Here is a 16,586-nt window from a genome sequence, read left to right on the forward strand (position 1 = left end):
TTCCCAGGGGTGGGCATATCGAAGCTGCTGAGCTCTCATTTTTTTGTTCTAACTTCAGTCGTCTTGGTTTTACAGAAAGTCCTGCAGGAAGTTATGAAAAACCGAGAGAAGGTGGACGAATGTGAGAAATTTGCCAAGCAGTACATTGATGCGATCAAGGTCAGCAAACAGGAACAACAATGGCCCCTCCCCGTCTCCTGCCCCCTCCCCCTACCCCTTCACCGTTTCCCCCTCCCTCTCCCCGTTCCCCTCCCTCTCCCCGTACCCCTCCCCGTTCCCCCTCCCTCTCCCCGTTCCCCCTCCCTCTCCCCGTCCCCTCCCTTCCCCTACCCTCCCCGTTCCCCGTGCCCCTCCCCATACCCCTGCCCCACCCTCTCCTCTACCCTCCCCTTCCCAACCCCTGCCCCACCCTCTCCCCTCCTTCCCCATACCCTCCCCGTTCCCCCTGCCCCCTCCCCCTCCCGTTCCCCCTGCCCCCTCCCCATACCCCTGCCCCACCCTCTCCCCCTACCCTCCCCTTCCCACCCCTGCCCCACCCTCTCCCCCTCCTTCCCCATACCCCTCCCCGTTCCCCCTGCCCCCTCCCCCTCCCCGTTCCCCCTGCCCCCTCCCCATACCCCTGCCCCACCCTCCCCCCCCTCTCCCCCTACCCTCCCCTTCCCAAACCCCTGCCCCACCCTCTCCCCTCCCTTCCCCATACCCCTCCCCGTTCCCCCTGCCCCCTCCCCCTCCCCGTTCCCCCCTGCCCCCTCCCCATACCCCTGCCCCACCCTCTCCCCTACCCTCCCCTTCCCAAACCCCTGCCCCACCCTCTCCCCCTCCCTTCCCCATACCCCTCCCCGTTCCCCCTGCCCCCTCCCCTCCCCGTTCCCCCTGCCCCCTCCCCATACCCCTGCCCCACCCTCACCCCCTACCCTCCCCTTCCCAAACCCCTGCCCCACCTCTCCCCCTCCCTTCCCCATACCCCTGCCCATCCCCAACCCTCTCCCCTCTCCCCCCTCACCCCTCCTGACCCCCCCCCCCCCATCCCATCCTGTGCTAAGGTGTGCAGAAACTGTGTTCTGTTTGATAAGGTTCCCCCATGGTAGACTAATGGAGAAAGTGAAGTCACATGGTGTGCAGGATGTTCTAGCAGGTGGATAAAGAACTGGTTGAGCAACAGGAGACAGGGAGTAGTAGTTGAAGGGAGTATCTCGAAATGGAGGAAGGTGACCAGTGGTGTTCCACAGTGATCAGTGCTGGGGCTACTGTTGTTTGTAATATACATCAATGATCTGGAAGAGGGCACTGTTGGTATGATCAGCAAGTTTGCAGATGACAAAGATTGGTGGAGTAGCAGAAAGCTGAAGGGACTGTCAAAGAATACGGGAGGATATAGACAGACTGGAGAGTTGGGCGGAAAAGTGGCAGATGGAGTTCAATCCAGACAAATGTGAGGTGATGTATTTAGGAAAGTCTAATTCTCGAGTGAATTATACAATGAATGGAAGAGCCTTGGGAAAAGTTGATGAGCAGAGAGATCTGGGAGTGCAGGTCCATTGTACCCTGAAGGTTGCTGCACAGGTGGATAGAGTGGTCAAGAAGGCATATGGTATGCTTGCCTTAATTGGACGGGGTATTGAGTATAAGAGCTGGCAGGTCATGTTAAAATTGTACAAGACATTGGTTTGGCCGCATTTTGAATACTGTGTACAGTTCTGGTCGCCACATTACCAATAGGATGTGGATGCTTTGGAGAGGGTGCAGAGAAGGTTTACGAAGATGTTGCCTGGTATGGAAGGTGCTAGCTATGAAGAGAGGTTGAGTAGGTTAGGATTGTTTTCATTAGAAAAAAGGAGATTGAGGGGGGACCTGATTGAGGTTTACAAAATCATGAAGGGTATAGACAGGGTGGATAGAGACAAGCTTTTGCCCAGGGTAAAGGATTCAATAACGAGAGGTCACGCTTTTAAGGTGAGAGGTGAAAAGTTTAAGGGGGATACACGCGGCAAGTACCTCACACAGAGGGTGGTGGGCATCAGGAATGCGTTGCCAGCAGAGGTGGTAGAGGCAGGCACGGTAGATTCATTTAAGATGCATCTGGGCAGATGCATGAGTAGGTGGGGAGCAGAGGGATACAGATGCTTAGGAACTGGGTGACAGGTTTAGACAGTGGATTTGGATCGGCTCAGGCTTGGAGGGCCGAAGGGCCTGTTCCTGGGCTGTACATTTTCTTTGTTCTTTGTAAGAGTGAGTGTGGTTGTGTCAGTGAGTGAGGGAGTGAGTGGGTGAGTGAGTGTGTGTGAGGGGTGAGTGAGTGTGTGTGTATATGAGCGTGTGTGTGGGGTGAGTGTGTGAGTGTGTGTGTGTGAGTGAGTGTGTGTGTGTGAGGGGTGTGTGTGTGAGAGTGTGAGTGTGTGTGTGTGTGTGTGTGTGTGAGAGTGAGTGTGTGTGTGTGAGGGGTGTGTGTGTGAGAGTGTGTGTGTGTGTGAGGGGTGAGTGTGTGAGTGAGTGTGTGTGAGGGGTGAGTGTGTGTGTGTGAGAGAATGTGTGTGTGAGGGGTGAGTCTGTGTGAGTGAGTGTGTGTGTGTGAGGGGTGTGTATGTGTGTGTGTGTGAATGTGTGTGTGTGAGGGGTGAATCTCTGTGAGTGAGTGTGTGTGTGTGTGTGTGTATGTGTGTGTGAGGGGTGTGTGTGTGTGTGAAAGTGTGTGTGTGTGTGAGGGGTGTATGTGTGTGTGAGAAAGTGTGTGTGTGTGTGAGGGGTGTGTGTGTGTGTGAAAGTGTGTGTTTGTGTGTGTGTGAGGGGTGAGTGTGTGAGTGTGTGTGTGTGTGTGTGTGAGGGGTGGGTCTGTGTAAGTGTGTGTGTGTGTGTGTGTGAGGGGTGTGTGTGTGTGTGTGAAAGTGTGTGTGTGTGTGAGGGGTGAGTCTGTGTGAGTGTGTGTGTGTGAGGGGTGAGTCTGTGTGAGTGAGTGTGTGTGTGTGTGTGAGGGGTGAGTCTGTGTGAGTGAGTGTGTGTGTGTGTGTGAGGGGTGAGTCTGTGTGAGTGAGTGTGTGTGTGTGTGGGGTGAGTGAATGTGAGTGAGTCTGTGTGAGTGAGTGTGTGTGTGTGTGTGTGTGTGAGTGTGTGAGTGTGTGTGTGAGTGTGAGGGGTGAGTCTGTGTGAGTGTGTGTGTGTGAGTGAGTCTGTGTGAGTGAGTGTGTGTGTGTGTGTGGGGTGAGTCTGTGTGAGTGAGTGTGTGTGTGTGTGTGTGTGTGTGTGTGAGGGGTGAGTCTGTGTGAGTGAGTGTGTGTGTGTGTGTGGGGTGAGTCTGTGTGTGTGTGTGTGTGAGTGTTTGTGTGTGTGTGTGTCTGTGTGAGTGTGTGTGTGTGTGGGGTGAGTCTGTGTGTGTGTGTGTGAGTGAGTGAGTGTGTGTGTGTGTGAGAGTGAGTGTGTGTGGGGTGAGTCTGTGTGAGTGAGTGTGTGTGTGTGTGTGGGGTGAGTCTGTGTGTGTGTGTGTGTGTGTGTGTGTGTGTGTGTGTGTGTGTGTGTGTGTGTGTGTGTGTGTGTGTGTGTGAGAGTGAGTGTGAGCAGGAGGTTGCTGTGTGCCCTGATGTGCTGTGTTCCCCCAGGACTACGAGCTGCAGTTGGTGACGTACAAAGCTCAGGTGGCACCCCTCGCTTCTCCAGTGAAGAAACAGAAAGTCACATCAGCATCAGACAGCATCATCCAGGAGGTAGGAGAGACCCTCGCACCCTCACACTCCCTCACACTCCCTCACACTCCCGCCACCTTGATACCCTCGCACCCTCACACTCCCTCACACTCCCGCCACCTTGATACCCTCGCACCCTCACACTCCCTCACACTCCCTCACACTCCCGCCACCTTGATACCCTCGCACCCTCGCACCCTCACACCCTCACACTCCCTCACACTCCCGCCACCTTGATACCCTCACACCCTCACAGTCCCATCCACCTCTCCCTCCACCCCTCTGCTTCTGATATCCAAACCCTCCCACTTATAGAGTCAGAGATGTACAGCATGGAAACAGACCCTTCGGTCCAACCCGTCCATGCCAACCAGATATCCCAACCCAATCTAGTCCCACCTGCCAGCACCCGGCCCATGTCCCTCCAAACCCTTCCTATTCATATACCCATCCAAATGCCTTTTAAATGTTGCAATTGTACCAGCCTCCACCACATCCTCTGGCAGCTCATTCCATACACACACCACCCTCTGCATGAAAGAGTTGTCCCTTAGGTCTCTTTTATATCCTTCCCCTCTCACCCTAAACCTATGCCCTCTAGTTCTGGACTCCCCCACTCCAGGGAAAATACTTTACCTATTTATCCTATCCATGCCCCTCATAAGTTTGTAAACCTCTATAAAGTCACCCCTCAGCCTCCGACGCTCCAGGGAAAACAATCCCAGCTTGTTCAACGTCTCCCTGTAGCTCAAATCCTCCAACCCTGGCTCACCCCACCCTTTTAGCCACTTCCAACCCCCTCTTTCAACACTCTCCCCTCCCCCATCCCCCCCAATCCCTCTTGCCCTACTCTCTGTTCACACCTTATCTCCATCCCTCCCCCTCCTCTCATCGCCATTCTCCCCCTCCAGATTTCCCCTCCTGCCTCATCTCCCTGTGGCTTTTCCCACACAGTCTGCACCCTGGGCATAGGACTGGCACTGCCCTGGCAGTGATGGTGCTGGGTGAGGATCTGTGAGGGAGCTCTGGGACTGGCACTGCCCTGGCAGTGATGGTGCTGGGTGAGGATCTGTGAGGGAGCTCTGGGACTGATGCTCTCCTGTTGTTTTCAGTATGTGGACCTGCGGACCCGCTACATTGAGCTGATGACCTTGTCCAGCCAGTACATCAAGTTCATCAGCATCAACCTGCAGCGACTGGAAACTGAGGAGGTGAGGCTTGGGGGTGGGGAATGGTGGCCCTAGGGGTGGTACCCAAGGGAGGGTGGGGGTGGGGAATGGGGGCCCTGGGGTGGTACCCATGGGAGGGTGGGGGTGGGGAATGGGGGCCTTGGGGGTGGTACCCAAGGGAGGGTGGGGGTGGGGAATGGGAGCCCTGGGGGTGATACCCATGGGAGGGTGGTGGTGGGGAATGGGGGCCTTGGGGGTGGGGAATGGGGGCCCTGGGGTGGTACCCATGGGAGGGTGGTGGTGGGGAATGGTGGCCCTAGGGGTGGTACCCATGGAAGGGTGGGTTTGGGGAATGGTGGCCCTAGGGGTGGTACCCATGGGCGGTTGGGGGTGGGGAATGGGGGCCCTGGGGGTGGTACCCATGGGAGGGTGGGGGTGGGGAATGGTGGCCCTAGGGGTGGTACCCATGGGAGGTTGGGGGTGGGGAATGGGGGCCCTGGGGGTGGTACCCATGGGAGGGTGGGGGTAGGATAGGGTCCTGGGGGTTGTACCCATGGGAGAGTGGGGGTAGGATGGGGTCCTGGGGGTGGTACCCATGGGAGGGTGGGGCTGTATCTGGACATAGGTTTGGACAAGGGGGCTAGAAAGTATGGAGTGAAGGTTCAGGGTGTATAGGGTGAAGGGTCAGGGTGTGGGATGACATATTGGGGTGTGTGTGTGTGCGTGTGGAGTGAACAGTCGATGTGAATGGGGTGAAAGGTCGGGGTGTATGGGGTGAAGGGTCGGGGTGTATGGAGTGAAGGGTCGGGCTGTATGTTGTTGGGGAGAGGTTGTTTGACTTTGTTGCAAGTTTGGAAGTCAGCATTCTAGGAATGTGGATGCAATTTTAATTACAAAGCAAAGTATGTGGGCAAAGGAGTGAAGGGTAAAACCCATCAGAGCAGCTCTGTCCTACTCAAACCCCATTAATCATCTCCGAAATAACTGCGATATTATTGGAGCTAAGAGTGAGCACACAAATTACAAGCTGTACAAAAAACATTTTAACACAAGTGATGACTGTGTCCAGCTAAACAGCAGTGTAAGACTTGGACTGGGATTCCCTCAATCGTTAAAAAGATGAGAATCATCAATGATATAATTTTTAGAGACACAAGAGAGACAGAGAGAGACAGAGAGAGACCAGAGAGACGAGCGAGACAGAGAGATGAGAGAGAGAGAGAGACAGAGAGAGACAGAGAGAGACCAGAGAGACGAGCGAGACAGAGAGACGAGAGAGAGAGAGAATGAGAGGGAGGGAGAAACCTTTCTTTATTCTCTTACCCGCTGTGGGCTTCACTGGTTGGACCAGGATGTGTTGGCTATCCCGAACTGCCCTTGATCTGTGTGGCTCACTTGGCCATTTCAGAGGGTGGCTGAGAGTTGACCATGTTGCTGTGGGTCTGGAGTCACGTGTAGGCCAGACCAGGTAAGGATGGCAGTTTCCTTCCCTGAAGGACATTAGTGACCCAGGTGGGGTTTTCCCAACAATTGACAATGGTTTCACGAGCAACGTCAGATCACCTCCATATTTCACAAGTTGTGAATTGAATGTAAATCCCACCATTACTGTGGTGTGGGTTTGAACTGAAGGCCCCAGATCATGAGCAGGGGGTCCCTGCTGTGTAAAGCCTCTGAGTTTTCAAGGTATTGAGCAGCATTGTTTTAATGTTTTTGAATTTTTTTTTGGCTGTTAATGAGGTTACTTACTTGCTAAGTGTTTTATCTTCTTGTTTATCTTTCAACACCTTCTCCCTGCATTCGGGTGTGATCTTCTGTTCTCCTTATTATTCTGTTTGTTGGGCAGTGATTAAGGTAAATGAAGATCTGGATTGTCACTGCTGGCTGGAAGGTGTTCTCTCCAATACTGCATGTTCCTGCTCAGTCCAGACTGAGCTTCAGGTGTTGTGACAGTGCTCAGTCAGTCCGTCCACCCATCTCGCGCTCTCCCCCTCCCTCTCTCTCTCTCTCTCTCTCTCTCTCTCACACACACATTCTCTGTATTTTTCGCTCTGTGTCATCAGATACATCATCAGCTCCATTGGTTGTTCCTTGGTTTCTCACTTGGTCTGCCCTGGTGTTGGGTGCTTGGTGTCCAATGTCTAGTTGATCACATCTCCTGTACTTTAAACCTGTCGAGCTAAGTGGGGACTGTGACCTTCTGCTGTTTGGTGCTTTGTGATCAGGAGTGGTTCAGACTCTGTCCCTCACTGCTGTGTTCACTAAAGCTGGGAAGGTGAACCTGACTTCCTTGTTAATTCGAGCTGGTTTCGGGGCTTCTGTCAACATGAGCTGTCCCTTGGCAAAGACCCCGAGCTGGGAGCCAGCTGTTGTGTGCAGTAGATGGTCAGGGATTTGGTGGTGAACGGGACACGTTGTAAGTGCCAAGGCGCTGTGTTTGCACCTTGTTTAATGATGGTTTAACGTACAGAGATGTTGCAATAGTTGCCACTGAGATATTGTCTCATTGTTTCTGGGCAGTGGGACTGGGCAGTGCATGATTGTCTCGAGTGATTCCATATTCCATCCATTCACCTTGTTCCATCTTCAGACACAATTCCAACATGGACTCTGTCCCTGTAAGTCTAACAAAACCCTCACCCAATGGGAGCCCAGTGACCTCTCCCTCATCCAATGGCAGCTCAGTGCCCTCTCCCTCACTCAATGGGAGCCGTGTTCTCTCCCCCAACCAATGGGAGCCCAGTGCCCTCTCCCTCAGTCAGTGGGAGCCCTGTTGTCTCCCATAACCAATAGGAGCCCAATGCCCTCCTCCCCAACCAATGGGAGCCCTGTGTTCTCCCTCAACCAATGGGAGCCCGGTGTCCACTCTCTCAACCAATGGGAACCCAAGCAAAAGTGAGGACTGCAGATGCTGGAAACCAGAGTCTAGATTAGAGTGGTGCTGGAAAAGCACAGCAGGTCAGGCAGCAACCGAGGAGCAGGAAAATCAACGTTTCAGGCAAAGGCCCTTCATCAGGAATGGGAACCCAGTGCTGTCCCACAACTAGTAGGAACCCAGTGTTCATTCCCTTAACCAATGAGTGCCCAGTGTCCACTCTGTCAACCAAGCCTCTTCCTTAACTAGTGGGAGTCCTGGGCTCCTCCCCAACCAATGGGAGCCCGCTATCAAATTCCTCACCCAATGGAAGCCTACTATTGACAGGGGCCAGTTTGGTCACTGAAGTCCAGTCGCTGATTGGAGAGGTCTGTGTGCCCAGTCCCTAGTGATTGGCTGCCATTCCCTGTAGTTCTGGTTGGTTTGTGCTCGGTTCTTCACTCAGGCCTGAGTAGTTGTCTGATTTGTTGCTGGCTGTCGTTGTTGGTGCTGACGTTGCTTCTGTCCATCATTCTCACACTTAGAAAGCTGCAGAGGAGCTGAAAGCTGAGGAGCGCAAACGTTTGGAAGAAGTGGAGGCCCAGTTAGAGAAACAGAAGCAGTTAGCTGCTGCTCACGCAAAGGCCAAAGCTGACGCTGAGAAGGAAGCAAAGGAGCTACAGCACAGGATAGAGGAAGAGGTGAGCAAGAGGGAGGCAGTAGCACTGAATGCAGAAAATCAGAAGCAGAATGTTCAACAAGAGTTAAACCAACTGAAAAGCTCCTCGGAAACTGAAATCAAAAAGAAGACAAAGATGGTGGAGGACGTTCTCCTCAGCCGTACCAAGATTGAGGAGGAAATTCGAATTATCCAGTTACAGTTAGAGACTTCCCAGAAACAGAGAGAGTCTGCCGAGTCAGAACTACAACAGCTGAAAGCACAAGCCGAGGAAGCAGAGAAACAGAGGAAGACAGCACAGGACGAGGCTGAGAGACTTCGCAAACAGGTGAACGAGGAGTCCCAGAAGAAGAAACAAGCAGAGGAGGAACTGAAGCTGAAGATTCAGGCAGAGAAAGATGCTGCTCGTGAGAAACAAAAGGCTTTGGACGACCTGCAACATTTCAGGAACCAAGCTGCAGATGTGGAAAGGAGAATGAAGCAGGCTGAGCTGGAGAAGGAGAAACAGCTTCTGCTGGCTCAGGAAGTCGCTCAGAAAAGTGCAGCAGCTGAGCTCCACAGCAAACGCCTCTCCTTTGAGCAGAAAACCACTGAGCTGGAGTTATCCCTGAGACAGGAGCATCAGACTGTGACCCAGTTACAGGAGGAGGCCACGCGGTTAAAACGGCAACAGGAGGATGCAGAGAATGCCAAGCAGGAAGCAGAGAAGGAGCTGGAGAAATGGCGTCAGAAAGCAAATGAGGCCCTTCGCTTAAGGCTGCAGGCAGAAGAGGTGGCTCACAAAAAGTCCCTGGCTCAAGAGGAAGCTGAAAGGCAGAAGGAAGAAGCCGAGCGTGAGGCCAGGAAGAGAGTGAAAACGGAGGAATCGGCGCTGAGACAGAAGGAGATGGCTGAGCAGGAGCTGGAGAAACAGAGGAAGCTGGCCAATGAAACAGCACAGCAGAAACTCTGTGCAGAGCAGGAGCTAATCCGTCTGCGAGCACAGACTGAGAACGGGGAGCAGCAGAGACTCCTCCTCGAGGAAGAACTGTACCGGCTGAAGAACGAGGTGAGTGAGGCCCTTCGCCAGAGGAAACTATTGGAGGAGGAGCTGGCCAAGGTGAAAGCAGAGATGGAGATGCTGCTGCAGCTGAAACTGAAAACTGAGGAAGAAACCAGGTCAACGACAGAAAAGACCAAACAGATGCTGGAGACCGAGGCACAGAGGATGAAAGAGCTGGCGGATGAGGCAGCAAAGCTGCGATCTGCAACAGAGGAAGCCAAGCGCCTGAGACAGATCGCTGAAGATGAAGCCAGTCGCCAAAGGAGTGAGGCTGAGAGGATCCTGAAGGAGAAACTTGCTGCGATTAATGATGCCACTCGCTTAAAGACAGAGGCAGAAATGGCACTGAAGGAAAAGGAAGCTGAAAATGCGCGTCTGAGGCGACTGGCCGAGGATGAGGCCTATCAACGGAAGCTTCTGGAAGAACAGGCCATGCAGCACAAGCAAGATATCGAGGAAAGGATTACTCAGCTGAGGAAGAGCTCTGACCTTGAGTTGGACAGGCAGAAAAGTATTGTGGAGGAGACTTTGAAACAGAGGAGAATCATTGAGGAAGAGATTCAGATCCTCAAACTGAACTTTGAGAAGGCTTCGGAAGGCAAGTCTGATCTGGAAATTGAGCTGAGCAAGTTAAAGAACATTGCGGAGGAAACTCAGCGCAGCAAGAGAGAGGCCGAGGAGGAGGCTGACAAACAGCGAGCCCGGGCCTTGGAAGAAGCCAAGAAGAGGCAAGAGGCCGAACACAAAGTGAAAGAAATCCTCGCCGCTGAGGAAGAGGCTGCTCGGCAACGCAAGGCCGCACTGGACGAGGTTGAGCGGCTGAAGAAAAAATCAGAAGAGGCCTGGAAACAAAAGGAACTGTCAGAGAGAGAGGCGGAGAGGCAGATCAACCTGGCACAGGATGCTGCTCAAAAACGTATTGATGCTGAGGAGAGAGCTCACTTAGCCACAGTGCAGCAGAAGGAACAGGAATTGCTACAAAGCAAGCAGCAGGAGAAGACGATTGTGGACAACCTGAAGGAACAGGCCGAGAATGCCAAGCGCCTGGCAGAGGAGGCTGAACAGGCACGGCTGAAAGCTGAACAAGAGGCAACATTCTGCCGACAACAGGCAGAAGAAGCTGAGAGACTGAAGGAGGAGGCAGAGAAAGACGCTCAGGGAAAAGCCAGGGCTCAACAAGACGCTGAAAAGAGGAGGAAAGAGGCCGAATTTGAAGCTGCCAAGAGAGCGAAAGCTGAGGAGGCAGCTCTGAAACAGAAACAACTGGCTGACGCAGACATGGAGAAACACAAGAAGTTTGCCGAGCAAACACTGAGACAGAAATCGAGTGTGGAGCAAGAACTGACTAAAGTGAAGCTGCAGTTGGAAGATACAGACCACCAGAAATCCATCTTGGATGAAGAGTTACAACGTTTGAAATCGGAGGTGACAGAGGCCATCAAACAGAAGACGCAAGCTGAGGATGAACTCTACAAAGTCAAAATCCACATGGAAGAGCTGATTAAACTGAAGACGAGGATTGAAGAAGAAAACAAGATGTTAGTTTTGAAAGACAAGGACAACATGCAGAAGCATCTGGCTCAGGAAGCTGAGAAAATGAAGAAGCTGGCTGAGGACGCAGCCAGGCTCAGTGTTGAGGCGCAAGAATCAGCCCGTCAGAGAAAGCTCGCAGAGGAAGACCTGGTCCAACAGAGGGCACTGGCTGATAAGATGTTAAAGGAAAAGATGCAGGCAGTTCAGGAGGCAAACCATCTGAAAGCAGAGGCAGAAATGTTGCAGAAACAGAGAGACCAAGCCGAGGAACAGGCAAAGAAACTGTCAGCAGACAAACTGCAGATGCAGCAACGGCTCGAGGCCGAGGCTGAAGAATACCAGAAACGTCTGTTGAGTGAACGTCAGCGTCAGGTTGAGATCAGTGAGGAAGCTCAACACCTGAAAACGTTAGTCTCAGAACTGACTGAGGCTCAGGCCAGAGCCGAGCAGGAAGCCAAGAAATTCAAAACCGAAGCAAAGGAGATCAGCTTGAAGCTTCACGATATAGAACAGACAACAAGAGAGAAGGCCAGCACAGTGCAGAAACTCGAACTTCAGTGGATCCAGAGTAAGAAAGAAGCCACTGAGCTACAGGACGCCATTGCAGCGTTAGAGAGCGAGAAAGAGAAACTCAAACAAGAGGCAGATCTACTCCAACAGAAAGCAAAGGAGGTAATGTTACTGACCGTCACCTTGGGACCGACCGTCACCCTGGGACCGACCGTCACCCTGGGACCGACCGTCACCCTGGGACTGACCGTCACCCTGGGACCGACCGTCACCCTGGGACCGACCGTCACCCCGGGACTGACCGTCACCCTGGGACCGACCGTCACCCTGGGACCGACCGTCACCCTGGGACTGACCGTCACCCTGGGACTGACCGTCACCCTGGGACCGACCGTCACCCTGGGACTGACCGTCACCCTGGGACTGAGCCTGACCCCGGGACTGACCCTGACCCCGGGACTGACCGAGACCCCGGGACTGAGCCTGACCCCGGGACTGAGCCTGACCCCGGGACTGACCGAGACCCCGGGACTGACCGAGACCCCAGGACTGACCGTGACCCCGGGACTGACCGAGACCCCAGGACTGACCGTGACCCTGGGACTGAGCCTGACCTCAGGACTGACCGTGACCCCAGGACTAAACCTGACCCTTGGACTGACCTTGATCCTGGGACTGACTGAGACCCCAGGGCTGACCGAGACCCCGGGACTGACCGTGACCCCGGGACTGACCGTGACCCCGGGACAGACCGTGACCCCGAGACTGACCATCACCCTGGGACGGACAGTGACCCTGGGACTGACCAAGACCCTGAGACTGACCGAGACCCTGAGACTGACTGAGACCATGGGACTGACCAAGACCCTGGGACTGACCGAGACCCTGGGACTGACCCTGACCGTGACCCCAGGACTGATCGTGACCCTGGGACTGACCATCACCCTGGGACTGACAGTGACCCTAGGGCTGACCATCACCCTGGGACTGACAGTGAGCCTGGGACTGACCCTGACCCCGGGACTGACCCTGACCCCAGGACTGACCGAGACCCTGGGACTGACCGTGATCCTGAGATGGACCGTGACCCCGGGACTGACTGTGACCCCGGGACTGACCGAGATCCTGGGACTGACCGTGACCCCGGGATTGACCGTGACCCTGGGACTGACCGTGATCCTGAGACTGACCGTGACCCCGGGACTGACCGAGATCCCGGGATTGACCCTGACCACGGGACTGACCCTGACCCCGGGACTGACCGTGACCCCGGGACTGACCAACACCCTGGGACTGACCCTGGCCCCGGGACTGACTGTGATCCTGAAACTGACCGTGACCCCGGGACTGACCGAGATCCCGGGATTGACTGAGACCCTGGGACAGACGGTGACCCCGCGACTGACCATGACCCCGGGACTGACCATGACCCTGGGACTGACCATGACCGCGGGATTGACCGTGACCCCGGGACTGACCGTGAACTTGGGAGTGACCAAGACCCTGAGACTGCCCAACGCCCTGGGACTAACCGAGACCCTGGGACTGACCCTGACCCTGGGACTAACCGAGACCCTGGGACTGACCAAGACCCTGGGACTGACCGTGATCCCGGGACTGACCGTGAGCCTGAGACTGACCGTGACCCCGGGACTGACCGTGACCCCAGGACTGACCGTGATCATGGGACTGCCCTGGGACTGACCTTGACCCTGGGACTGACCTTGACCCTGGGACTGACCGTGACCCCTGGACTGATCATGACCCCAGGACTGACTGTGACCCGGGGACTGACCATCACCCAGGGACTGACCGTGACCCCGGGAATGACCCTGACCCCGGGAATGACCCTGACCCCGGGAATGACCATCACCCCAGGACTGACCTTGACTCCGGGACAGACCGTGACCCCAGGACTGATCGTGACCCCAGGACTGATCGTGACCCCAGGACTGACTGTGACCCCGGGACTGACCATCACCCCGGGACTGACTGTGATCCTGAGACTGACCTTGACCCGGGGACTGACCTTGACCCGGGGACTGACACTCACCCTGGGACTGACACTGACCTCGGGACTGACACTGACCTCGGGACTGACCGTGACCCCGGGGCTGACCGTGACCCCGGGGCTGACCGTGACCCCGGGGCTGACTGTGACCCTGGGACTGACCCTGACCCCGGGACTGACCGAGACCCTGGGACTGACCCTGACCCCAGGACTAACCCTGACCCTGGGACTGACTGTGACTCTGGGTCTGGGATTGACTGAGACCCCAGGACTAACCCTGACCCTGGGACTGACTGTGACTCTGGGTCTGGGACTGACCGTGACCCCAGGACTGACCGTGACCCCGGGACTGACCGTGACCCTGGGACTGACCAAGACCCTGGGACTGACTGTGACACTGGGACTGACTGTGACCCCGGGACTGACTGTGACCCCGGGACTGACCGTGAGCCCGGGGCTGACCGTGACCCCGAGGCTGACCGAGACCCCGGGACTGACTGTGACCCTGGGACTGACCCTGACCCCGGAACTGACTGTGACCCTGGGACTGACTGTGACCCTGGGACTGACTCTGACCCCAGGACTGACCGTCAACCCGGGACTGACCGAGACCCTGGGACTGACCGAGACCTTGGGACTGCCCGTGACCCCGGGACTGACTGTGACCCCGGGACTGACTGTGACCCTGGGACTGACCCTGACCCCGGGACTGACCGAGACCCTGGGACTGACCCTGACCCTGGGACTTACCCTGACTCTGGGACTGACCCTGACCCTGGGATTGACTGAGACCCCAGGACTAACCCTGACCCTGGGACTGACTGTGACTCTGGGTCTGGGACTGACCGTGACCCCAGGACTGACCGAGACCCTGGGACTGACCGAGACCCCGGGGCTGACCGTGACCCCGGGGCTGACCATGACCCTGGGACTGACCGTGACCCCTGGGCTGACCGAGACCCCGGGACTGACTGTGACCCCGGGACTGACTGTGACCCTGGGACTGACCGTGACCCCAGTACTGACTGTGACCCCGGGACTGACCCTGACCCTGAGAATGACCCTGACCCTGGGACTGGCCGTGACCCCGGGACTGACCGTGACCCCCGGACTAGCCCTGACCCCGGGAAGACCCTGACCCCAGGACTGACCCTGACCCCGGGACTGACCGTGACCCTGGGACTGACCGTGACCATGGGACTGACCGAGATCTCGGGATTGTCCGTGACCCCGGGACTGACCGAGATCCTGAAACTGACAAACGCCCTGGGACAGACCGAGACCCTGGGACTACCCTGACCCCGGGATGATCTGACCCCGGGACTGACCCTGACCTGGGGACTGACCCTGACGCTGGGACTGACCGTGACCCTGGGACTGACCGTCACCCCCGCACTAGCCCTGACCCCGGGATGACCTTGACCCTGGGACTGACCCTGACCCTGACCCAGGACCGACCCTGACCCAGGGACTGACCGTGACCCTGGGACTGACCAAGACCCTGGGACTGACTGTGACACTGGGACTGACTGTGACACCGGGACTGACCGTGACCCTGGGACTGACCATCACCCCAGGACTGACCATCACCCCAGGACTGACTGTGACCCCGGGACTGACCATCACCCAGGGACTGACCCTGACCCCGGGACTGACCGTGACCCCGGGACTGACCGTGACCCCGGGACTGACCTTGACCCCGGGACAGACCGTGACCCCAGGACTGATCGTGACCCCAGGACTGACTGTGACCCCGGGACTGACCATCACTCCGGCACTGACCATCACCCCGGGTGTGACCCTGACCCCGGGACTGACTGTGATCCTGAGACTGACCTTGACCCGGGGACTGACACTGACCCTGGGACTGACACTGACTTCGGGACTGACACTGACCTCGTGACTGACACTGACCCTGGGACTGACCGAGACCCCAGGACTGACCGTGACCCCAGGACTGACCGTGACCCCGGGGCTGACCGTGACCCCGGGACTGACCGTGACCCCGGGGCTGACCGAGACCCCGGGGCTGACCGTGACCCCGGGGCTGACCGTGACCCCGGGGCTGACTGTGACCCCGGGACTGACCCTGACCCCGGGACTGACCGAGACCCTGGGACTGACCCTGATCCTGGGACTTACCCTGACCCTGGGACTGACCCTGACCCTGGGATTGACTGAAACTCCAGGACTAACCCTGACCCTGGGACTGACTGTGACTCTGGGTCTGGGACTGACCGTGACCCCGGGACTGACGGAGACCCTGGGACTGACCGAGACCCCAGGACTGACCGTGACCCCAGGACTGACCGTGACCCCGGGACTGACCGTGACCCCGGGGCTGACCGTGACCCTGGGACTGACCGTGACCCTGGGACTGACCAAGACCCCGGGGCTGACTGAGACCCCGGGGCTGACCGAGACCCCGGGACTGACTGTGAACCCGGGACTGACTGTGACCCTGGGACTGACTGTGACCCTGGGACTGACCCTGACCCCGGGACTGACTGTGATCCTGGGACTGACTGTGACCCTGGGACTGACTCTGACCCCGGGACTGACCGTCAACCCGGGACTGACCGAGACCCTGGGACTGACCGAGACCTTGGGACTGACCCTGACCCTGGGATTGACTGAGACCCCAGGACTAACCCTGACCCTGGGACTGACTGTGACTCTGGGTCTGGGACTGACCGTGACCCCAGGACTGACCGAGACCCTGGGACTGACCGTGACCCCGGGACTGACCGTGACCCCAGGACTGACCGTGACCCCGGGGCTGACCATGACCCTGGGACCTACCGTGACCCCGGGGCTGACTGTGACCCCGGGACTGACTGTGACCCCGGGACTGACCGTGACCCCGGGACTGACCGTCAACCTGGGACTGACCGAGACCTTGGGACTGGCTGTGACCCCAGTACTGACTGTGACCCCGGGACTGACCATGACCCTGAGAATGACCCTGACCCTGGGACTGGCCGTGACCCCGGGACTGACCGTGACCCCGGGATGACCCTGACCCCGGGACTGACCCTGACCCCAGGACTGACCGTGACCTGGGACTGACCGTGACCATGGGACTGACCGAGATCTCGGGATTGACCGTGACCC

General features: G+C 56.8%; 1 protein-coding gene across 1 annotated transcript in view; it reads left to right on the top strand.

Moving 5' to 3' along the window:
• The window catches only part of LOC122547394 (plectin-like), a 208,692-nt gene that overhangs the window by 156,938 nt on the left and 35,168 nt on the right, over positions 1-16,586 (top strand). The window contains 3 exon segments of the mRNA XM_087987780.1: positions 3,591-3,695; positions 4,787-4,885; positions 8,243-11,623. Coding sequence (XP_087843906.1) covers positions 3,591-3,695; positions 4,787-4,885; positions 8,243-11,623 — 3,585 coding nt within the window.

This window comes from Chiloscyllium plagiosum, unplaced genomic scaffold (genome assembly GCF_037043375.1).
Source record: "Chiloscyllium plagiosum isolate Xiang-an unplaced genomic scaffold, Cpla_swu_hap1 HiC_scaffold_5, whole genome shotgun sequence".
NCBI classification, from domain to species: domain Eukaryota; kingdom Metazoa; phylum Chordata; class Chondrichthyes; order Orectolobiformes; family Hemiscylliidae; genus Chiloscyllium; species Chiloscyllium plagiosum.